The sequence below is a fragment of the Grus americana genome, chromosome 2 (genome assembly GCF_028858705.1).
Source record: "Grus americana isolate bGruAme1 chromosome 2, bGruAme1.mat, whole genome shotgun sequence".
NCBI lineage: Eukaryota > Metazoa > Chordata > Aves > Gruiformes > Gruidae > Grus > Grus americana.
Genome location: NC_072853.1, coordinates 134,257,527 through 134,283,404, shown reverse-complemented (window position 1 = coordinate 134,283,404; position 25,878 = coordinate 134,257,527). Strand labels below are relative to the sequence as shown.

General features: G+C 41.6%; 1 protein-coding gene across 3 annotated transcripts in view; it reads right to left on the bottom strand.

The window, feature by feature from the left end:
* RAPGEF5 (Rap guanine nucleotide exchange factor 5) overlaps positions 1–25,878 on the bottom strand; it is a 160,294-nt gene that overhangs the window by 96,325 nt on the left and 38,091 nt on the right. For all 3 annotated transcript variants that reach the window (XM_054815308.1, XM_054815306.1, XM_054815307.1), the window contains exons 7-8: positions 19,965–20,013; positions 3,209–3,285 (exon numbers count right to left, since the gene is read on the bottom strand). In XM_054815308.1, coding sequence (XP_054671283.1) covers positions 3,209–3,285; positions 19,965–20,013 — 126 coding nt within the window. The remainder of the gene's footprint in view (positions 1–3,208; positions 3,286–19,964; positions 20,014–25,878) is intronic.

Below are 25,878 nucleotides of genomic sequence, written 5' to 3'. Positions count from 1 at the left end.
GCCTGTGTTCAGACAGAGCATATTATTGCTTTTTGCATGGATGAGCGCCCCAGGGAAGAAGGAACTCCAGATACAAACCCATTAGCCCCACCATAAATATGGTCTGTATTCAAATTGGCAATTTCATTAATCATACTGTCCTGTTTCAAATAACCACCAAGAAGCAATCTTACATTTTAACATGTCCCCTTCTCCCCCAACTATTCTTCTATTTAAAGAATTGCAGAGAATGTAAACATGTATTTATTTTATTGGGTTTCCAGAGGATAAAAGGTCAACTGAGAAATTTCTGGGAGGACTAAGGTATTATCGAGTTAATTGTACATGCTTGGCTCTGGGAGTAAAGAATGCACTTGAAATACAAAAAACTAAACATGCTTTTTCATAATGAAGAAGAAAAATATGAATCACTTTTAATTCTGATTTCCTCAATTATGCTGACATTCCACTATAAATTTTTCTGCTAAATACTTATAAGAAAGCATCCAGGTCAACTAATTAATTAACTGTTGACAGCTTCTAAAAGCCGGTTGGGATGTTGATAGAATCTCCTATCACTGGTCATTTTCACTTGTCAATATAAATTTAATTTTCAAGCAATACCTTTGAAGCTGTTTGTAAGACGAAAGGGTAAAGGCAAGCCACCCTGCTTGCAAACTGCAATTTCGATTTGTATTTTGTGCAGGCACACACCCTCCAAAATCCCACATGCCCAGATGTTGGTGCTTAGTCCTCTAATTCACGTACACCAACAGAGATACAAGTATTAACTTATGTAAAAATGAAAATCACAAAGTTGCGTATTTTAACTGGCTTTAATTTAATGAATGATAAAAGAATGTAGGGGCTTTATAGTAAGTCTTTACTACCATTCACAGCACAAAATTACTATAATTAAAGGTATTTATGCAATATTTGAAATGAAATAAAAACGTTTAATGGGAAGGAAAGTAAATTAGTCACTACTGAGGTTGGAAAAGCAAAGATGCTGACAACACATTTTCTATTTCAGCACATCCATTGAAAAATACTCCCTCTGCAAAGGCCATAAATGAATATGCTAGCAGTGACACGGAGAACTAAGACAGCCCTAGGCAGACAGGATGGGATTTTTTTATTTACATTATTTATATTCTTTACAGCATGCTCGCTTTTAAAAATCCCTGTACTGAGTTTTTTCCACATTTCCACCAGTTTTGTCAATGAACTCCGACGTTAGTCAGACTTATGTCCTGCAGAGCAGTGTTTAGAGCAGGCACCACACCCTTCAATTCTGCCAACAGAAGAGGTTTGTGGTGGTTTGGTTTTTTTCCACTGCACCTCTGTCTCCTTCTGTGTCTGGTGAAAACAACACAATTATTACAGGCTTCACCTTTGAACAACCTGAAAACTTAAAACCATATGCCACTGCCTCGAAAGATCATTTGCTTTGCTCCAGTCACATGCACCATCTCACTAAAGTGAAAAAAAAAAAAAATCATTCACACCCTTAAACCAAACGGTATTCGGTGTTTGCAGGTTGTCATTTTTATGGCACTGATAAAAAAAAAAAACTGGGGCAACAGCTGCTTTGACAACGGTCCTGCTCTCCTCCCAGTTGGGCACTTGAACACTTTTGTTAACTGTTCACTTAATAATTGTTTTATTTTAAATGTGTTTCAAATTCTTTCAAATTTTAGAAGCTGGTTTCCAGCCAAATAAAAGCTGAACGAATTGATATCTCAATCATAAATTCTTACAGGTTTTTATAATCTGCCCATCTAATCTTGTTAGCTGATACTTAGGAGCTCTGAGCACGCGTCATAGTCATTCTTGTTACATCTCTGACATAAGTGTGAACAAACGTTTTCAATAAATATTAATAACTACAACAATCAAGTAGATCTGAGCATATATGAAACCCCAAAAAAGAAAAGAGAAAGCCAGATTTTTTGTGTAGTGAGGTCAGTATTTCCCCTTGAGTCTTTTCTATAGCTCTGTAATGCACACCTGAGCTCTAGAAGACTGATCCTCGACCCCACGCTGATGTGAACTAGGAGTCAAAGTCAGGTAACAAAATTTTCACACGTTAGGGCTCCTACTACAATTTTTTTTTTTTTTAATAGATTTGAAACTGTGTGCAATTAAGAAAGGAGCAGACCATTTCCAAACAGCTTGCTCGAACATGACTCTGAAGAGGGTGCTAGAAAAGCGCAGATACACGCTGGTGCAGTAGGCACATCCGCAGGGTCCTCAACTCTTCTGCCTGCACTCTCCAGGCGTCTGCCATGGCCCAGGTCTGCTTCTAGAGCCTTCCTGGGCTCACTCTGGTCAAGGCAGCCCCTGCCTTCAGAAGGATAGAGGTACTGCTAACTGGGCTACATGGCTTGTGCCCTTTCAGCTAGGCTTGCTCACAGACATTAGTGCAAACCGGTCTTTCTTGCACCCAGCTTTTTAGTGGGCAAGGTGTTAGGAGATAAATCAGAGACAGGAACAGCAAGTTGCATATGTAGGAAGGAGAAAAGGTGGCAACTGGTGGGAAACATAAGATTTTCCAGAGAAAAAAAAAACCAACCTCAGTCAAGGCTAAATCAATTTTAAATTAAAAGTGATAATCAGTAGCAATACAATGAGCAATATAGTTACACTTGCACAGTTTGAATGTGTGAACTGAATGATTGAATAAACTGGAGATTAATCAAAAGAGATTCACAGAATTAAAAAGGGTAAGCAATTCCACAATAAAATACTCTAAAAGGCAGTTAAGTTTCTTCTGAGCAATATCTAGAAGTATGCTTTGGTTGCAAATGAGGGAAGTTAGGGAAGGAAAGAAAAAGGTTGTTGCTTACACTCGAGTGACTAATAAGTATCCTCATTTCATTGCATGTCTGCTTACAGTGATTAAAACTCAATCAAAATGTCACATGCCCTTGCCTCCTAAAATACATCTCATTTTATTTTCACATCTGGTATGTATATTATCTAAAAAGAGCAGAGAGATAGTTGAAGAATGCTGTTCGATTGCAACATCATGGGATTAATTCCCAGAGTAATCATCAATCTTATTCTAAATAGTCACACAAGAGAAGATCCAGCAGACTTTCTCCTTCCTACAGGCTCCCTGCACAGAACATCGAGGAAAATCCATTTCCCGGAGCTATTGAAAGCAGATCCTTCAACTTGTAGATCTGAAAAAGTCCCCAAGACACCATTAATCTTACACATTTACCTGAGCATCAGAGGTATCCTTGAGCTCTTCTAGTCCTCTTACTTCTAGACTGCTGTTTTCTTCATTTTGATGAATTGCTAAAATAAGAAAGAGGGAATGTATTGGAAGCAGGCAGGTTTAAATCACAAGAAGCAGCAAAGCAGCATGGCTTGGTTTAGATCAAATAGGATGACCATTCAAGAAACCAAGTTTAGCTTTCCAGTTAACTCCTTGAGCAGTTTTGGACAAATCCTATAAGGTATATCTTATTGGGTTTAGACAAATCTTAAATAAGGTATACCTTATTTTTCCTGGGCAGTAAAATGCAGTACTAAATAGTTATATTCCTGCTACTGTTAGTCCTGATAAAATGGTGACATTTAAGGAAGCTCTACTTTTCCATACATTATAACAAGACCTGGTGACTCAGAAAGAATTAAAAAAAAAAAAAAATCAGACCTCCCTTTACTTTCATTATACTGTGGAAGGTCAATTCAGACTAAACAAAATAAGCAGATTTATCCCTCATCTCAGACTTGGAAAATTCTTTGTAAGCAAAGTGATCTCAATCTTAACAAACACCACCACTATCCATGAAAGTCATCTCCAGAAATAAATGGTAGCAGAAGATGTTCTATTGAAGGTAGTTTGCTGGTGGCACAATAAGAGAAACCAGTAACTTAGCTCAAATAACATTGCTTAACACCAGCAAGTTTTGCCAGACTTTGAAGAAAAACGTTTTGGATCTAACTTGTAATCTCCAGAAGAGTCAAACCCAGAGTTATCCGTTTACCTAGCTAAAGAAACAAGGACCATGAAGAGACACATCAGACTTCTGTATTGCAAGCAGCTATATCCACAGGTAGTTTACCACCTATAGCCCAAGATACCCTTCCAGTCAACACACCCACCTGCTGTATTTCGGCAGAACATTAAGCCCTCAGATGTTCTGAAATGTGGCACGTGGAGGGTCAGACCCGATGAGACACACGTGAAGTGACTTTACGCCATACTCGTTTACTTACAAGCACCACACTCAAATATCATTGATCTTGTGTACACGTTGAATGATTTGCCAGTGTAGCCATAGCAGTTGTGACAACAAAAGCGTCCTTGAAGCGGTAGAGCTGGCAAATCCGTTTCCTGAACAACGCCAGGCACGTGGCTTTGACGGATAGGCAGGAGCATTCAGCTTGTGTGCTTCCTCCTGTCCACCTCCTCTCTGCTCCAGCCCTGGGTACCCGAGCTGGTCGTCAGGCTGCACCCAAACTGCCACAGCTCACAGCGCTGTGCTTTAAGACCAGTATCACCAGTCCCATTTTGCCTTAACACTATGTCTGTGAGCTGAGGCAGCCCAGGGTTTCACTGATGAACACATCGGCTGTAGAGACAGCAGCACTACCTTCGTCGACCACCCGCACCTAAGCTCTCCTCAGCCTGAATCTTTAGACATACAAGCAGGTTACCACAGCTGAGCTAATTCATGTAACGTGAGCCGTGAAGTCTAGCTTGGTGTGTCGCGCGGGTGCTCTGGGTCTGCTGCAGACAAAAACCAGCCTGACCTTTAGGCAGCATCCAGCCACTTAAAAGAAAAGTAACTTTAGACTGTTCTTGACCTCTAAAATATAGCATATAGATTTATTTTCTTTTTACTGCAGGATTTCTGCTGATATTGCTATGCCATAGAGAGTATAATTCTTCTTTCTTCCCCCACAGTTATGCTATCAAAAAAAAAAAGTAATAAAAACGTAATTATAAAAGGAGAAAAAAGTCACTTTGTCAATACAGTTTATTCCATTCAGGGATCTTTTTTAATCCATTATCAAAGGAAAACAGAGGTCTGGTATAAATCTTCACTAGTGGGTTTGCTGGCATCACTTAACCAGCCAACCTCTGAAATACAAGGTGAATGTTGAAAACACAGGGTCGATCTATAGCTATAACAGAAAGCATGTATAATGGGGGTTACATCCCAGCAGCATTTAAAGCTGGGGAAAATCAAAATGTGCTTGGGACATTGTGGCATATCTCCGCCCCAGGCTGGAAAAGTAACAACCCAATGAAGCGGCAACCAGAGTGTTACCTCAACAGCCCCGCGTGGCCCCTGCTTTCCTAGTGCAGGTCAGGGTTTCCAAAGGCAACCTACACCAGCCAGCCAGCCAGGCCGGGGGCTCTCTGCAGTCCCTTCCCTCATAACCCACCTCCCCAAGAGCTGCCCCTTCCTCTGGCACACTCCCACCCGTGCGTGACCGCGTCCTACCCACTGCCGCTGCAGGGGACACAAAGCATTCAGGACATTCATTTGCCAAACGCTATTCAGGACAACCGGCACGAGACAGGAACGTCGCAATGCCAGAAGGCATTAATGAATGCCAAAAAAATGGTTGTTTGAGCAATTGCAAATCACTTAAGTTTGTGGTTGTGTTAGCAGAAACACAACATTTCCCCAACTCTCCTTTCAATTTTCTGATTTCTCCTAAAATCAATTTGCTGTAGCTACTGACGGGCAAAATATCCCCGTAGATGCTGGCTATTAATCATGGCATTTAAAGGAGCGGCACCTCGCTAGCAACAAGACTACGGGTCCAGGTCCAGGCTTAAGTGATTTATATTGATCCAGCCAGCTTTCCTGACAAGCCTGAGCAGATGGGCGCTCCGCAAGCAGCTGTGCCAGGGGAAAAGGTTAGTGGCTGCCAACCGGCTTCTTCTCACCAGCTTCTGTTACAAGTGTCCCCTCCCCTGCCTGGTGCCAGGGCAAATGCTCCAGAGCATCTTCAACCAAAGCAAACAGGCAGACCTTCGAGGAGCAGCACGCCCTTGCTAAGCTGGCTGGGATGGCAAATTAGCGAGGGGACAAGCAGCAAACACCCCGGGGCTGAGCGGAGTAACATCTTTTACCTGGCATAAAGGGAAAGAGAAAGAGGGTACGTGTCCACAACCCCAATGGATATAGGTTTCCTCAGGTGTTGAATAATTTTAGCATGAGCAATATTAAAGCTGACAAGAAAACAACTTTGGTTTAGACGTACTCCAAATGAACAGCTTAAAGAAGAGAAAAAGAAAAAAAAAAAGCTATTTTTATCAGCTATTTCACAGCTCAACTCTAAAAAAGCTGAAAAAGTTCATAATCCAAACCCAGCTCTCCTTGGCTTCAACGTTGTTTAGACTGTGTAAGGAATGTAGAAAATAAGCAGTAAATATTTTCTTAAAGGAAAAAAAAATATCCCGGACCTCACACTGACGTTCTTGCAGCCCTCTTGGGAGAGAGAGAGCAGTCGGCCTCTTTTTCATGAAATTTCCATCACAAACTTGATTTTTGTGTCCTCTCTGCCTCTTATCCAAACACATAAGAACCAGTCACAATCTGAACCCTTTAACTACACCGAGGAAGCAATACTGAAGGAATCACACCATCTCATACTTTTTTTCCATCACAAGAACATAGTTCATAGCTTGAAGGCTGAAGTGGACAAATACCAACCCTTAATTACATTTTCTTCATTTCTGTATGAAAATGTTACAACACATTTTGTCTATAAAATACAGAAAAAACTAGAGTCTCTTAAAATATTCCAATGTATTTGGAAATTTATGTTTGTAGGGGTCATCGCACACACATAAGAAACCAATTGCTGTATTTTGATACACAGTGTGCCTCCTACCCCCATAACAACTCACAGACACCCCTTGAATTGGCCCGGGCGCTGCCCTCATGGGGTTTTGTGCACACAATACAAGTTCTGTCATAAAATATAAGAATTCAGGGATAATTTCCCACTTACTGTCAGTTGGCCTTTTATTTTTTAATAAAAAGGCTTGACGTTGCAAATTCAACTGTAGGAAAAGCGAGCGGAAGGTTAGGGTGGAATGGGAAAGTATTTCCCAGGCGAGTGTTGATTCTGGGATGGTTCCCTAAAATTGTAACATGCACATACAAAAAAGTTGTGAACTTTGGAGCTGGGCCAAACCCTTCCTTCTCTGCCAGCATAAACCCAGCTTTTCTCCCTGACATGAGTATCTCAGCACGTCTCACAAAGCAGCAACACCAGGGAAAGGCAAAGGTGGTTTACCCTGATCTATATGTACCTATTTAATGCTATGTTTGGGCTCAGGCTTGAGACAGGAAAAAAATGCAAACAAACATAGAGTGACCAATTCTCTTTTCTACCTGCAGCATTTCTTCTCCTTTGGAGGAAAGGTCACCACGAATGAAACAGAAAGATGTTAAATGAGCATTAGCTTGCTAATGTATAGTTCAAATATCTCCGTTTGCAAATTAGCCTAGGGAATTCAGGATGTTGATTTTTTATGGTCACCTCAGGATCACAAGAGCCATCATCTGAACTGAGTTCCTTGTGCCCTTTGTGCGGATCAGAGCTGAGATTTTGCTAGCAGATTCTTCTATAAACTAATGTTGGAACAGAGAATTCTTGTGGGGGAGAGCCTTGTCCTTCAGTAATCCCATTTCAGCTTATTAAATCAGCAGAAAAAATAACAAAGAAGTAAGAAACAAAAGTAAATCATTTTGTACTAGCTACCTCAGCAGAATCAGCCATCACACGGGGGTGGGAAGGGAAAGGGAACATAACCATCTCTCACGCTGGAACTGAGCGCATCCTTTGTGTCACCATTACCGATCGACAGCGCTCCCCCACTTTTACTGGCACGCTACAAAGTTTAACATAGATTTAAGACATTGGAAGGAATTTGTCTTCCTTGGCAACACGGAGCATTACAGGCATGCTAAAGGACATGCTACGCAGACTGGCACGCAGCGAGGGTCACAACGGCCACCTGCAGCGCTATGGACCTTCTCCTGCCTATGGAAGAATCCTGCTAAGCTGTGCCTCCTCCATACGCTCTTCTGTATGCCCCCAAACTTGAAGGTAAATTAATTATGTTTGATGAGTAAGATTTTTGAAGGTCACATAGTACAGTGCACATTGTTTCATTTTAATACTTTGTCTTATGCAACATAGCAGAATCTCTTACCCAACTGAAAGTGGAAAGGACAGTTAGAAAAAAAAATAAATCCACACATAAACCAGCTCCTGGAACCCACAGTGCTGCAATCTTCCCAGAGGCTTTGCTGTATTGTGCTTTCTTCCTTTTCTATAAATGAAGTTTCTTCTTTCTACCCCTTCTGGCTGCAAAGATAACCTTCACTACACAAACCAAGGCACTAGCTCATTCTGCTGCTGCAGCCAGCCAGACTGGAACAATAACACCAGGAGAGGTGTGAACTTCCTCCCTTTGGCTTAACAGGGTGTTAACTTTGAAAGCTAATTATTTAAATGTTTAAGAGAAGACTGCCATCACAGTTAACCATTTTGCTGCTGAACAGCATGACGTAAGGGACATCTGTCCATCCATAAGCGACTCAACAGGCAACCCATCTGGATGGCACCCACCTGGCCATTCCAGGGCAGAAAGCCAGTTTAGCTCCCCATCACTGCTGGCTGTCCCACACCTCCCATACTTACTGTCCCTTCTCTGCACTACCATAAAGCATTTGGGATTTGTGCAGTGAATAGGATTACTTTTAGTCTGGCTCAGTTTGATGACCTGGTTGAGAACAGAGCCCCAGGCAGCAGGCAGGGCAGGGGACAGGGCACCCTGCAAGCCGGCGTTGCTGCCAGACCCCTTCTGCCACACAAGTCCAGCTTCAGCCCTTGAGCTTGCTGTGAAGTCCAACTGGGGGACCGGGGCTGCCTGCCTTTCGGGGGCAGACGTGCAGTTTACGACTGCGCTGCCCTAGGCTGCTCCGAAGACTCAGCGCATTGCAAACCCTCAGGCGTAGGCTCAGGAGCAGCCAGAGCGTGCGGGATCCCAGCTGCACAGACACTCCCGCATCCCGGTGAACCGCCCGGCTCACCTGCACAACCTGCGCAGGGGCTGGATGAGGAGTTCACTGTCCCCACAGCGGCTCCAGAGGCAGCTCTGCTCACCATACAAAGCTCAGTCACCCCTTAGGCTACGTCCCTCGTGTTTTCAGTGATGCTCCTTCGTTTCAAATTAGGATGTTCATTTATTATTTAGTGTTGTTCTTTAACCTGCTAGCATCCTAGAACATCAAACCACTCTGCCCTTGGTAAGATTTCAATCCTTTCGGCACTGTGTGATCAAAATTCATATATGCATCTCTTTTTTTGTAGCCAGTAAGCAAAAAGCACCTACATGCCCTCTACAGATAGGAGACATGCACACATCACCTTGGAAGTGGTAAAGAGCCTACTTCTGAACAGAAGAACTTTGTATATTTGACAAGCCAACAGATTTCCACTGTTTCATCCCTGCTGGATGGTTATAGCCTGTTTTTCTGTCCCTGTCAAACCATCACTGCTGAAAAGACCTCAGGAATCTGCAAGAATATTCCCCAGGGGAAGGCTCCAGTGCTCTGAATTGCCAGCAGCCTGCACCAGTTGATTTATCGTCAGCTGCTAGGAAGCCCACAACTTCTAGCATTCTTCTTCTATCCCAAATTTTTTTTGAGAGGCATGTTTCTCTTCTGGATTCCTCCACTCCCTCCAAAGGAAGTTGCTAGCATGAAGCTTTTCAGAAACAAACAACAGCAAAAATGCATTTTTTTTTAAATCACATTGTTCTGAGCTAATTTCATTATTTTTGAAAACTTTATTGTTATTTCGAACAATGGAGCTCGTGGTATCCCTTGTTATTCTTTGTGGAGGGTATACAGCAAGCTCTAGAGAGGCTGGTTACTATGGCAGCTCTGAGCTGTTTGACAGTGTTATAATGTTTGCTGATGCTTATTAATTTATCAGAGTGGAAAAAAATGAATAGCTCATACTGATACCACTGGGGAAACTAAAAGCCGGATCCTCTAGCTGACGTAAGGCAGTGGCGCTGAGTGGTGGAAACGAAGATGTGCAGCAAGTAAGGGTTTTACAAACCTCAGATTTGGGGACCATTTTAAGCCAGACCAGGTCCTTGTGCATAGTCCTGTATTTTCCAAGTCCTATTTCCAAATTAAAGGGGGAAAACCAACAAGCACTGAATACCTCTGAAATCCCCAAAAGCTGCATATAAGAAACAGTGATAATCCCAGGAATAAAACCCTCTGACTGAGAATTGGTTCCTTATTTACCATGAAACTGTAATCTTTTCCCAGAAATTACTGAAAAGAGAAAGCATTTTAAGCTCATCCTTAACATGTTTCCTTTTATTAGCAATACAAAAATCGCCTTTGAGCTTTCTCATTCCTTCCCACTATTTCTGCATATATATAAATGCAAATTATTGTACAGATTTCCCTTCACTGAGTACACTACATATCTCTGAAACAGTTGGCAGGCCCCTGGGGGGTGTTGCCCAGACAGCTGTGCAATCAGCTGAGTAAATCAGCTAATTAAAGAAACAAAGAAAATGCAAAAATTATTAAAGACAGACTCCGGCTTACAGCATTGTTCAGCACCTCTGTATCTAAAAAAGCACAGCAAGCACGGGATGGAATAAAGGTGCTTGTACATTGGGGAGTGAACTATTGAACAAGCGACAATGATGCCGTTTTCTCTCAAACGCTAATCTAGGATTCATGATATTTATGCTTTGTAGTTTAAATCAATTTAATATAAATTATGCCAGCATTTTATTTTGGTTTAAAATGACAAAAGCATGAAATGTGATATTGGTTTCATAACTGATTTCTGTATGTAAAAAATGGTCATTAACTTCTGCTTGACCTTAGGTGTAGAACTAATATTGAATTTGCAGAGGGTACTCATTATGCTGGTCTAGTTTCCACACAGAAAAATAAGTTCCCAAGGGTCCTAGTGCTACAAGCCATTTCTCAGATCTCAAATAGGAAACAGGACTCCCGAAAATGATGCAAAAACATTTCCTCTCATTGCAGAGTTTATCAAAAGGAACAGATAACGAAGCAAGGGTAGGAGTCTGCAATCTAAACAGAGCAAAGCTAGTGTGGTAAGAAAGGAGGCTGACAGATGCAGATTTGGTCTTGCTGATCCACACGCCATTAAGGCGCGTTCCCTTCCACTGCATCTCAATGACCACAGGAAGGACAAACTGCAGTTTAAAAGAGACTCAGGCTTGCCTTCGTTATATAGCCATGGAAAATTAAAGAATGAGCATACCAAGTAAAGCCAATGATATTTCCCAACTCAGGTTACGGCCAGGAGCCATTGCTGCTGTTCTTTTCACATTATTGTACAACTGGTTTTGTTAGGAAGTTCTGTTTATTTTATTTATCAGAACTGAAGCCTTTCATCTGGGTGTGAGGGCCCATATTTCATCCAAGGTGGTGGTGCTTTAGAAGAACATAATTTGTAAAAACACCTCTGGCTAAACAAGGGAGGCATTTTTTAATAGATAATCAGCTACTGTCGATTCATGTGGCCAGGGGAGGTTTTGTTTTCAATGCCTGGCACTTTGTGACATATACAAAGAAAAGCCACATTTTTACACACACTTTGTGAACATGCAAACTCATATCATTTTTTATCAAGGAGAAAAAAAGTGGAAAATGAGTTGCAAATACTGTAGGATTACTACAGGAACAGACAAAAGCAACGTTCTTTGTAGCAACAGCAGCTCAAGGAAAACCATTTGATGGCTGAATGCAGAAAGCTTTAACTTATACCCAGTGCTTGTAGACATTCATTCTCATGTGCATGATATTTAAAATAAATAATAAATCAAGTGGCAGTGAAAGTTTCTATAACAGTGTTGCCTGAAACGAGATGTTGGAAGGGTGGAGAAGAGCCCATTACACAACCAGCAGGCATGGGGAGAATGATCGCTGGGAACTGATGAGACAAGGAGGTACGGGCAGTCGCTGAGCAGGCTGGTGTAAAGCGAACACCGGGCTCTATTCCATGGAAACATCCTCCAGGCATGGCCAGGAAGGGAGCAGGAAACAAAGAGGACTCTGAATAAACAAATTCTGTGCACTCGCTGTAAATGCCTCTCCCAAAGCACTGGAAACAAAACACCTGGGAATTGGGGTTTTTTTGCACAATTGCTTCTTTCCAACCTTATCCTTACCATGCAATCCCTTTCTGCGTATGTGCAAAACATGTGTCACCTACACAGCTATTCTGCATTGCTCATTTCTTCTACACGAGTGCCTTATAGATCACACAGAAAGAACTATGCCTGACGTTCTGCAACGACGGGGAAAAACAGACCATAAGCTGCCAAAATCCCTATCAGAGTAATACCCACCGGAGAGCTCTTTGGAGCTCTTTTCCTTCTTTTTCCAAGGCTCAGAGTCCATTCTGCTTTACATCAGCTGTTGAGCATAACTGTGTAGTCCGTTCACTGATGTTGTCCAGGGCACTTCCCACCCCCAGCATTGCCCAGGGTGGGCAGAAAGCAGGTGGTCACTGATTCAGCCACAGAGCTCTGTGTGTGTGTCGCACATACATGTCATAGAATCATAGAATAGCTTTGGTTGGAAAAGACCCTTAAGATCATCAAGTCCAACCATTAACCTAGCATTGCTAAGCCCACCACTAAACTATGTCCCTTAAGCACCACATCTATACGTCTTTTAAATACCTCCAGGGATGGTGACTCAACCACTTCCCTGGGCAGCCTGTTCCAGTGCTTGACAACACTTTTGTTGAAGAAATGTTTCCTAATATCCAATCTAAACCTCCCCTGGTGCAACTGGAGGCCATTTCCTCTCGTCCTATCGCTTGTTACTTGGGAGAAGAGACCAACACCCATCTGGCTACAGCCTCCTTTCAGGCAGGTGTAGAGAGCGATAAGGTCTCCCCTCAGCCTCCTTTTCTCCAGGCTAAACAATCCCAGTTCCCTCAGCCACTCCTCATAAGACTTGTGCTCTAGACCCTTCACCAGCTTCGTTGCCCTTCTCTGGACACGCTCCAGCACCTCAATGTCTTTCTGGTAGTGAGGGGACCAAAACTGAACACAGTGTTCAAGATGCGGCCTCACCAGAGCCGAGTACAGAGGGACGATGACTTCCCTGGTGTTCCTGACCGGCCAACACAATGAGCACCATTCCCCAGGGCTAGGAGGGATCTGATCTCATCCTTTTGAAGCACTGCTGGTTTCTTGGTATGCCCGATCTCAGGAGTAATGGAAGAATCCCATGGGATGGAATAAGATATTGGTCCCTAGGGGTGGGCATTCCCTTCAATAAGGTATAAAATGTTATAAAAGGATCACTTAAAGAAGCCAACATGATTACCTCCCTTACTTCAAGGCATGAAATCCTTAAAGCACAATGTAACTTTTAAAATACCCCTAGCTATTTTTTCAGGTGCAACTTTTATTTTGAAACACATTTCAATGGGCAGAGGAAAAGTAAGGATAAAGTTACCGAGACCTACCAGAAGCATGACACTCCTGCACCGTTACTTTGAGTAGCCATTTCTCCAGGATGAATGCTATTGTAACGCTTGCAGGAGAACTCTTATTCCACACATTCTGCTAAGTTCAACCCTTACTTTAAAGAAGTGGATGCTTGGAGGAATTGAAAGTTGTAATGAAATAAGGTCTTAAGTAAATGAACTCACTGAAAACAGACATAAGGGGACGTAGAAAAGCAGTAAGATCCTACTGATGTTAACCTTTTCCCACGCTTCAAACTTTCTCAGTTTTTCCACAAGGGAAAATGCACATCTCTCTGGCACATGACTGCCACTTTATTCTGTAAACAGGAGCAAGTTTTTTCATCCTTCTTTATGCCCTTTTCAGTGGCATAGAATAAGTGATAATAAACTGTGCACATTTTACATCAGAGATCTTGTGTATCTGCTTGTTTACAAAACCTGTAAATTCAAAGGTTACTTAATATGTTTGAGATTTAAACTTAATACTGAACTGCTGCACTCCTGAATGACCTTTCACAATGTATTTGTAACCTCATTTTTCAAGTATGTGTACAAATCTAATTCAAATTTTAATGATTTCCCTTATTATATAAACAACCCTGTTCTACAAGTAAATAAAACTAATGACATAATATAGGATATTCATATAGTACCAAATGACAAAGCTTTTTCTAATTATTGTGGAGTAAAGTTACCAAGAGGACTCACAAGGATCTGTGCTACTTGGGGAAAAGGGCTGAATGGTAAAGATGCAGTTTCCTGAGTTAACTAAGCTGATAAAACAGCTTAATGCTGCCAAAAGGGTCTTACTGAGCTTCTTCCCACATCCCTCGACCTCCCCACCCTGATAAGACGCTGCCACCCTCACTTTGTGTCAGCTCCAGCACAGGCTGCTGCAATACTGCATGCTGCTCTGGCTGCCCCATCTCAAAAATAATACAATAGATGTGGCAAATATGATCAGATTTAATGGAATAGATTCGGTATGAGGAATGGCTAGTGATTTAGCCTGGAAATGAGACAACTTGGGGGTATGACTGAGGTACACAAAGTCCTGAATAGTATGATGATGATCTGGGAATGGATTATTCACCACTTTCCATCACCAAAGAGCTATATCACAACAGAGTGAGGATCATGGGGAATAAAAAAGAAAAAATATGCTTTCACATATCACACATAGGAATTGTGGGACTCGCTGCCACAAGAAATGATGAAGGTCAGGAGTTTAAGCAGGCTCAAAAAGCAATTCAATAAATTAATGGAGAAAAGGTCCACCAAAGGCTATCTAACACAACAGTGTGGGTACAGCAAAATCCCTCTAGCACAAACTGGTAGATGCTGAGTACGCACATCAGAAGACAACGGTTTGTACTTGCTCTGTTTCTCTACTCTAAGCATCCCCTACTCATCACTCACAGCAGGATCGAAGCTGGATGGACTTTTAACCTGACCCAGCCTGGCTGTTCTCATGTTTTTAACCGGGCTGACATTGCCTGGAGTGTGTTAGAGCCGAGTCACGCAATCACCTCTGACAGCAGTGCTGTAGAGGTGGCGCAGCGGCTGGGAAAAGGAATGGCTGTTCACAGCTTGCTTTTCATTCATGTCGGAAAAGCTCAAGCCCCAGTGACTGCTTCATATTGAATCATCTGCCCTAAAATAAAAGTACTAAGCAAATCACATAGGCAGTTAAGTCCTGACAGAAGAAATACAAAAGAAAAGGGGAAGGGTGGGTATGCATACATATATGTCAGAATAGGGTGGAGGTCTTCCAAAAGGTCTCAGATATAAAGTTAATATGTTGCAAAAGTCATATTACTATAAATAAAATGTAAATGAGCTTTTAAAAAAAAATCAATAGAGCTTGTCAATTTAAGAATGGCATGACTAAAAAGTATCTAACTCTATTGTGGAAACCTGAACATCATTCTTGAGAGGGAGCAAAACCACACACAAGTGTTAGGGCTTTTGTGGCTGCCCTGCCCTTCACAGTGGGAGGGAGAAGCACCCACAGCCCCGCCGCTGCCCCCGCAACGCCTGGGGAGAAGCTGCTGTCGCTCTCTTCCTACCGCATCGATACTCTGTCAGCTGCTATCTTAATTAGCCCCTAGATTCAGAAACACCAGGACCAAAGCCATGCTCTTACTAATGTCCCTTTGCATGAATAAAGTTACAGAAACCCCTTTAGATAGAAAGGAATTTGCTGGGTGACGCCACAGGGTGCAGGTAGGTTCATGCACAGAAACGCAAGGTGTCGTGTTTGTGGATGGGATTAACAGCAGTTCAGAGCATCTACCTGACAGATTTTGATCAGTTCAGATGTACCTGTGTAGCTACGCCACCGGCTAAAGCCTCCAGCCTTAGGCTATTTGCTGCTTTTTATCCTTGTTTTAGCTACCATCTCTAACACATAAGAAACGTGTCATGAGCCCTGACAAGCAATTGAGATAAATGCCAACCCCTGTAAACCTTCAGAGGAGAATCTGCATTTCTCTTATGTTTCAGCACATTTGTGGAAGCCATCAGAAGCCACCAAGGTATAAACAAACAATTCCAATGCCAAGTGCCTACAATTACAAACAAAGTTCTCTTCTGCTCCAGTTATATGCTTCCCCAAGACTTTTTACCAAGCCAAGGAAGATAGCATTTAATCTATTTATTTCTAGGGCTAAGCAAGAACAATTTCAATACATTTTTATAAGCCACAGAGAAGTGCACAAGCTCATTTCCGTCTCTTAGGTTGTCTTTATCATGAGAGCTTTATTCTAATGAAATATAAATGTGCTTTCTAGTCAACAGCGTTGCTGAGGTCCATCAAAGCTTCAGGATTACAGACATTCATTTTACCCTTTTTTTAGTTTTATTTGCAAAGAAGCTAAAAATGCTGAGCTCCCTCTGCATGAGGGCTCTCAAGTACCTCTCTATCAGCTTATGCCTCGCTATTGGAGTGGTATACTTGCAGCACACATCTGAAACATGAAAACGGAGCTTTTTTCCACTGCACAGAAATTTCTCATTTTTCAGGTTCTGCATTTTTCCTTCAGCCATCTGTCAGTTTTATGTGTTTCCCCTATTCTTCCACCCCAGAGTAAAACCAGAAGAACACCTCTTGGGGAAAAGTCATTCTCCCCCACATCCTACTCACTTTTTATTTTCTGGTAGCCAGGATTCTCCATCAAGTCAGATCCTGTACTAGCAAGAAATTGATACTCTGCCCTAGCCCACAGCAGGCTCAGGTCTCTACCGTGGTTTTCAAAGCATTTTGTCAGTAGATACAGTGTCTAAATCTCTGAAACAGCCATTCTGGCCCACGAACTGGGATAGTAGTAATTACTACTTCTCATATACAACACATACTAGGTAGCAAACCCAAGTTTCATTTAAACAAAAATAAACTGTTTCACTTGGGTAACCAAAGGCGATGTTTCCCCCCTCTCCAAGCACAGCAAACCTTCCTAGTTGGACTCTCTTCACCTCTCGCAGAGGGAGCTGTGGTGTTTGTGTGCTTTTACAGCACTGGCCATGCAATGTAACCCAGCGATTACTACAATAGTCCTAGACAAGTAATATGAAAGCTTTAATCAGCCAGTTTTTCTAGTACAATTAAATCGCTGTGAAGTGCCTCTCTAAGGGCAGAGGTATATCCAGAAATTAAAGTAATTCAGGAAGAAATTACACAATCCTTGCATTAAGCAAAAATATTCTCTTTTTTTTTTTTTTTTTCCCCTCTTACTGGTAGTGCTAACCAGCTATCTAGAGGAAATATTTTGAAATACTGTAATTTAAAAACCACCAAACCATCAGAAACAGTACAGGAACTTCTGCACAGCAGCTTTGGATTTTGTGCTGCCGATCTCTAGGAAAGCTTTCAGTTAATGAACCGATTACCCACGGCAGGCAGGTTCCAGCCAGCAGGTTAGGACCGTGCCCATCGCCTGCACTCCCCACTCATGAATCCCAGGGCGGATGAGGCAGGCGCCCACGCCGTTCACTCCAGCCTGGAAGCCACCCAGGGCAGCTGGCCCAACAACCATGTTCCACTCTTTTCATGCCAAAATAAACCCTTTGTCTGATCTTCGTTGGTTTGTTTCCTGGAATTCTATGGAGTCTTGGAGAGGGTTAGAAGAACAATATCTGTGAAAGATACTGTGGCTTTTAGCTCTAGAAGTACTTTCTCTGAAATATGCTTTGCTTCACCAGGCACAGCATACCATAGCTTGATTGCCAATAGTAACTGCTATGCTGTGAATTTAACCATCAGCAATAAAATAAAAAAGCATAATCAACCACCCTAATTTACTCTGCTCCTACTGTAGTAAAGGCATTAACTTAAATTAGACCTTACAGTTATGCCTGATCATGTAGCCATTTCTTACAGTCGTCCAAGATGAGGCATAAAGAAATGCAAATTTCAACAACAAGCACGCACTAGTTAAACTGACTAAAGAGGTATCTTTTGTTCAGGTCTAAACTGATATTGTAAGTGTTTACATTCAGGCTGGTCAGCACTTCAAAGCTCTATAGGGAGCTTTGTTTATTTAAGGCTGTAATTTTGAACTAAAATATTTCTACCTGCTCAATGTGGGTTGCAATTACACTGTAGAAAGAAGACTCCAAGAGCTATCCTCCTTTCCCTACAGCTCATTCCTAATCCAACCCCCATCCCATTTTCTACTGACACAACCGTTTATGTAGCCATCCACCAAAAGGAAATGAGAGGCTAATTCAGGTTAAAATCAACTCTTTTGGGGAATGGAGTTTTTATTTATTACCAGTAGCAGGAATAATGTTTACTGACACAACTGCCAAGAAGCAGGGAAAGAGATTTCTTAGAACTGTATAAGCACTAAGTAAAAAGGTACATGGCACCATACTCTTAGTCCATTTTACAGCAAAAAAATTATTAGCTTGAGTACTTCTTTAAAATAGCCTGTTTTTCTCTGCACTGAACCAGAGCAGAAGCATTTCCATGTTCAGTTATTAGAATTCAGGAGGGACTGGGGTGATACCAGGTAAGGGCAAGCAGCGGAGGAGTGTTAACACCATAAAATACTACAGCAGTTTCAGAGGCAAAGCTATTACACAGAAGCAATTTAGGTCTGAATTCACACTTAGATTTGTGTTTACTTTCTGCAGATTTACATTTACAGATGACTGTGGACATAACCTAAGGATACTTCTATTTCCAGACAAAAATGCATCAAACTGTGTCTAGAATATTTTTGTAATACTTACATTTTCACAAGGAAATATTTGTAGATATGCCAGCCATGTCTTCTGGCGTGTCTGGTTTAAGATATAACGTTGTGTGTAGTGCACGTGTTGTGTGTAATAACTTTTGCGCTGTACTTGTAAGCCACAAATAGATACACGGATCCAGATATTACGACACAATATTATTAACGGGTTAGAAAATAGCTCAAAAAATGCAAGATCCATGATCTCACTTTCTAGCAAAATAACTGAAGATCACAATAGATGCTCAGTAAAAAATGCTCGCTTTCAAAGACCTTAAATGGCTTTGGGAACACACCAGTAATTAAAGTAAACTCCACCTCTGTTTGACTCCAGAAATACATTCCACTTTCACTTTGTCAAAGGCAGTTTGCCCTGGCTGCAGATTAACTGCACTGTACGTGAAGACACCAGAGAGTTAACCCTGTCTAGAGCCAGGTCTGGTCAAGTAGGTGGTGTTAGCTCCTTTGCAGCGCCCAGGAAACACAGCTCCTTTGCTTCCACTCCAGCTCAGCGGTGCAGAAACCTTCTGAAAGTGGCTGTGCTACCAAACCCTGACAGAGCCGGGATGACCGCGTATTTCAGTGCCTTCGCACCGTATCACCAGCGTTCACTGTAACACACTGACAGGGATTTTCATTTATCCATTTGCCTTTCCCCTTCTACTGCCCTGACAACAGAGACTTGCCTCTACAGCCATCTGGATGGACTAGAGCAGTCGTCAGGAAAGACCACCCTCCCTCATGCGTGAAGTTGGCCTTTTGCTTTAGCATAAAGAAAGACACCTGACTGGGCAGGTAAAACACAGCAAAGATGGCGTGAGATACCAGACCATAAAAGAAAACATAGATTAAACTATCAACTTGATTTGTCTAAAATGTAAGTCAAATAAACACATAAGTGTCTTTTATAAATTGCAAGCCCAGAGAAAATAGTGATGTTGGCCAGAAGGAGACCCAAGTTCACATTCAGCTGTAATACTCTGATTTTATCAGCTAGGTCATTAGATGTGACGAACTAGGGGAAGCGAGGCTTGACAGTAATTGCATTGTGCTACATACACGGATCCTCCTCCGAGAGAGGAGCGAGGTCTGCTATCTTTGCTTGCCCATGTTAATAAGACAGCAATGATAATTCAAATACTTCAATAAATGACAAAAGGGAACAACGTTACAAAACCCGCTTTAAAGTCCAGCCTGACTCACCTGATTTCCTTGCTTTCAAAGCAATGACAGCAGCCAGTTCTCTCTGTACCTAAAATACCAGGAAAAGAAAGGATGGTTATAGTTACTGGCACAGGCAAACAAACCAAAATGCAACACTGGTAAGACACAAGCTATCACGCATTTGGAGCAGTCAACTGCTCATCAAATTACACAGATACTTACACCAGTTTTGAAACTATAGTCACTTTTCCTAGCAAATCTATTTTCTTTTCCACTGGGAATTTATTTTTTTTTTTAACTTTAATTTCATGTAAATACTACACAGTCCTTAGAGACTGAGCAATTCAGTAGCCCAAACTGTAATTTATTTGCACAGCGTATCTCTTTCACAAGCATACACTTAAAGCTTCTTCCTTCCCTTGCCAAATGTTTGCTTTGCCGCTGCTGAGCACACTGTAACGCTGGATTTATTGTGTGACTCCAGGATAAGTAAGTTCTCCATGCTAAGGTTTGGCTGAAGTTCACGTATATAACTGACATTTGCTTTTTGACGTGTTCAGGAGGAAACAACCTCTCCTAATAGCCAAGCATTTCAGGGCCAAAATTTAGCTTGAGATGGACATGCAGAAGTAAGAGCTATCTGATTTCCAGATCTACAGGTTTTCTCACTAGCCTGTGATGCAACAGCCCTGCCATGCTAGCCAGCTCCCTTCCTCAGCCTCTTGTCTCTGCATTCTTCATATTTTACCTGTAAGTGCTACATGACCAGCCACTGTCCCTTTAGTCAGCTCAACTCTACATCCGCTTCTCTCTGTTGGTCCGTTCCTTTTTCTATCAGTAAAATTCTGTATTATGCATTATTTTATGCTTTATACTTTCTCACTGCCATCGTCTGTCCCACTGCAGCTGCTTCAAGTGCCCTGCACTTGACCTACAGCACCCCAGACACTCTCTCATGCATACACCTCAGTTCTTCCCTTCCTCTGCCACATCCACGCCACCAGACTCTTCTCTACACCTCTCGACTTGTTCCCATTTCCTTCATTTTCCCAAGACAGCTCGTCTTTAGTATTAAAAAAAACTTGCGGGACATTCCAGGCATTTTTCTAGGGATTGTCTTACCTCTGTGTGCAAAGTCTCCCGTACTGCACACTGCATCTTGTCTAACACACCTATGCAAAGCTCAAGGCTATTCTGCAGTGGGATTTTTGACATCCAGTTTCTGAGAGCAGGTAAAATTTAAAACATCATTCACAAGACATGTGGTATGACCAGAATTAGGTCCACGAAGGATTCCTGAAGTAATACAATTGCTAACAACTGCCAACAGCCCACTCTCACAACTCTGAAAAAAAGTTTGAAAAGGCGAAATGAGAATATTTAATGCTATTTTGTTCTGAACAGAAAGACAGACTGCAATGGTTGCTAGGAGAAGACAAAATTGCCTGGGACATCTCAGTACCTTGGTAACTCCAGCATCTGCTGACTGGGTACTCTGCAGCCACCCAGCAGTACAGTCTACATGTGCCAGAAGGCAGTCATACATCCTTCCTCTACTTGCATCCTTCCTTCCCTTGTGGCAAGGACCAGGGAGCTTTTTTTGCTGTCCTTGCAAGGTACAAGGACCTTTTTTCTACTCCTTGATGCTGCCCCACTGAGAGGGACAGATTTTTCTGCCATTCCACGCAGGAAAATATGAGGGCAGTGCCACAGTTTTCTTAAATGTCGTCCTGTTTCCAGCACAATTGTGCAAGCTGGCAGTATTACCTTCCCTTCCTTCCTTCCTGTACACTCATTCCCATGTCTGGAGGACTGTTAATCATGGTTGATGTAAGCACAAACTGTAAGATGGGAAAGAACAGTTCTTCTGTGGAAAAACAACTTGTGTGCCTGCATGCTTGCAGCAATTAATATATGCCAGTAATAATACATACAACCTATCCAGAGTCAAAGTGGGATTTTCAATAAAAGCCCAAGTTGTTTCTGAATAACACCACCATGACTTTTCATGGCTAAACTGCACAGACCCTCTCCCTTCATTACACTCAGCAGGAGGTACCAATGTTGACGCCCCAATCCTGGTCTATTCTCACAGGTTACTGATAGCAAGAAACAGTGCACTGATGTCTTATCTTTATCTTTTAGCATTTAATAAATACATTATCTCAAGATTAGCCTTAGGAGACACTACAATCTGCAACAGTTGTAAACATACCAATTAAACCAATCAAACAATAGAAAAATGCAAATTGTTCTGGGAGTGTAAAGAAAAACCTGTCTTCTCAGAAGAAAAAGCAGCATTGTGGCATCCTGCAGTTATATTTGCAGTATTACTTTTGCTTATAAGGTGGCACTTTCCAGGTTTGAAAGACAGTGCTAACATCACAGGCAATAAAAAGGCTGTTTTTCTGTATTTTGTCTATGTTATGCAAAATATCTCATTGTTTGTTGTGTGCCAGGAATGCAGCTGGCATATTACTTAATCCGAGCAAAACCCTTCAGTTAAAGCAGGAAAAAATATGTACCTCTAGTCTTAATATTAAGCAAACATTCCTTCATCAAAGGGTTTCATCCTGACAGTCTGAGCTTCCTCTCATAGGATTCACTCAAATCACAAAGAACTAGTACTGCTGAACATCCTTCTGGATTTGCTTGGTGTCCCTAGATTTCATAATCTATACGCTTTTTTTGGTCTGTTTTAGCATAAATGCACTTGACATCTCTGCTGGACATGCAATTCCTATGCATCATCACACTGATGGAAATCCGTGTACAACATTCATTCCTCACTGCACACATGCTACACATTATCACACTTCTTCCTAATAGGATTTCAGTTACTGCCTGTTTGACAAAATCAATAGCTGCACATCACATTGAAGATAATAATGTGGACTCAAAGTAAAATACACATTCAGACAAAAGCTATGCCTACCACAATAAATTGAGATATTAAATACAAAAAAATTGGTTTACGCATATAGCTTGTTGCTACAAAGCTCACACTGTCTAGTATCCCATTTTGAGTAGCACTGCAGACGCCAAAACTGATTCAGCTTAAAGGCCAGCTTACCACACAGTATTTACAGAAATATTGTGAAAGTCTGATAGAGAACATTGAGTGTGTTGTTGGCGTGTTATCACATCTTAATCAGTTTTCTTTCTGCAATATGAAAGAGCAAGAGAGTGCATACAGAGTGGTACCCACTTATACTTCTGCTTGATTAAATACAAATAGCATATTTATATATCATCTTTAAAGGACAGAGGTAGAGATTTTTCAAAAGTAAATGACAACTACTGTTCTTCTCTTAACCATTAATCTGTTATTTTATCATAGAAGGCATAGTTGTGCATCTAGTAGACCGTGCATAACACCTCTACTTCCCCCCCCGCCCTTTTTTCTGCCTATAGTAGTCTTTTGTGAAACAGTATTGTAGATGTCAATGTGCCAAATAGGACTTCAGATCTAGAGACAAAGTGGCAATCCTTACAGAATCTCAAAATTAAATCCTGCAACAGAAAGCTCTAAACAGCAGGGTTTTGAGAAAGAAAAGAGTCTAGTTCACTTTTTTGCATCTCAAGTAATGATAGTTTGATGGACTAAATAAAAGTAGTATTGGCTAACGTCTTAAAGTACCCGAAAAATTTATTTCCCAGATACGCTGCATTAACATCCTGATATTCTCTTCTGTGCCATCACAATGTAAGGTAAGAACTTTGCAGTGGAAACGCTCACAGCCATCCCCCTGTGCTCTGGTTTTAGCAGACAAGACATTGAATATGAAGCTGCTCTTTGGGATATGACATGGGATGCATGACAGATCTGGAATGCTTTTTTTAAACCCAGGAGTAATCATTGCATTTTCTTAAAAATTCATAATCAAAAAGATTATCCGATGCAAACATATTTCAAATGGCACTTTGCACTGCTTGCGTGTCAGCTGCCTTTACAATTTAAGTCTGACAATGTTGTCAGCGCCTCATTGTAATGGAGCATATGACATGAGCATATAATTCCATAGGCTCCGTTCAGTTATCTTGACTGACCCTGCTTCTTCCATCACAGAATAAAGCGTAAAGAAAAAGTGAGACCCCCGATAAGTTAGTTTCTTGTCTTTTGTATCTGACTCTGCTCATAGAAGAGGCGTGTTCCATACATTATGCACAAATTAAGATGAGAAAGAAACCTCTGCAGTTTTTTTCTCCACTGCCCTTCTGTCTTGGCATCAATTCATCACAGCTATCACTATTATCTTCTACAATCTCCACAAGCATTGTTTAAAACCAAGACTGCATTTCCTCAACTAATCACTTCTAGACTGGCTGAATCATCAAAAAAAAAAAAAAAAATCACAAATTGTGCAGTGAATGTGAAAAGTGGAACTATACAAGAGGAACACCACCTGGTAACAAAAACAGGAGGGAATAAGCAATAAGAGAAAGGCCAAAGAAAGTCAGGATACAGTAAAGAAAAAGAGGTGGAGAGGAGAATTCACCAAACTTGTACAGATGCCTATGTCTGTGCTCGTCACTCCGTGCCCCTTCACAGAGAGTGCATACCTTACCAGGGGAGCCCAAGGTATGACTGCCTTTCCCTAAAGCAGACTTCCAAAGCCAATCATATTCAGCATCCTAAAAGTGCCTATTCCTCCTCCCCGGCTGTAAGAAGTGCCTGGGGAAGCTAGCTCAGATGTAGATGTCTGCCATATGGCCAATTATATTTAGGTGAGGTGAGTTTCAACCTCTGCAACAGCAATAGCTTGTACAGAGTTACAAAAAAATATAATTAGACCTTATGTGTATGTACGCTTATAGTTTTTCCTGCGCTTTCACATGCTAAAACAGTGATTTATATTTTAGGCACACAGATTCCTCCAACATTGCTTGGGCTGGATCTTCACAATCAGTTTAGGTTTGGAAATTTGGGAATTTAATCCCCAAAACAGAAAAGCTGACATGGAAGCATCCTTCTGACTTGACACAAAATGTTTATTCCGTTACAAAAAAAGCAAAAAGAAAAGTAAAAGAGACGGTGGCAGTATCAGCACCGATGGGGTTTAAGCCTCCAAACCTAGAAACGTACCAAATAACCCAATTCTAATCTCTGTCTGCTTCAGTGCTGGGCTGGAAGTAAGGGGGGTTTTCCACTTCTGAAGTGCTAGTCTGAAGAGTATTGTGAACAGGAGTCTGAATTATGAATTCTTCAAGGGAGAATGGTTTCATTCTGTACAAAATACGTAACCATTCAGTGAGCCAAAAATCAAGATAGTGTGAACAAATTTCCAGTCGTGGCTAAGACCTTCACCTTTGGTTTCTAGCTCCTGCTCACAGGACTCTTGTTTTCATACAAATTTTGAAGCTGACAGGAAAAAAAAAAATTGACAACCTGTATCCGGGTGAGTCCAGCCCTCTGCTAAGCAGTGCAAGCTGAAGATTCAAATTCCCTTGAGACACATAAAGGCTCTCCATAACCTCTCAGGGAGTACTTTAGATCCCAGTCTACTGGGGGAAAAGCAATATTCCGGATTATATTCCAGAAGTTTTTGAGGGAGAAGTTCATATACAGATGTTAATACTTAGAAGACTCTGCTTTGGTATCAGGTCTTTTCTCCGGGGTAAGAATAGAAAATCGTTACAGAGACCCTACACAGTTGTGTGGAAAATCAGAAAAGGCAGGAGAAAAGATCAGTCTTTTTGACACCACCGTGGCAATAGATGGGTCTCAGGCCATCTGGAGATGCAACTGCCTAATTTTTCTTTAGCTAGTTAGCTACCGCAATAAAATGGTTCATTTTAAAAACAAATTTAAAATCTGTCCATGTGCCCTGCTGCCCGAAACACTCAGAATGTAGTTGAAAGTTTGACCTTGCAAGCTAGATGAGAAGCACTCTGAACTCTCTGTCAATTACTCACATGTTTAAGGATATGCATTTTACTCAAGTGTATCCAG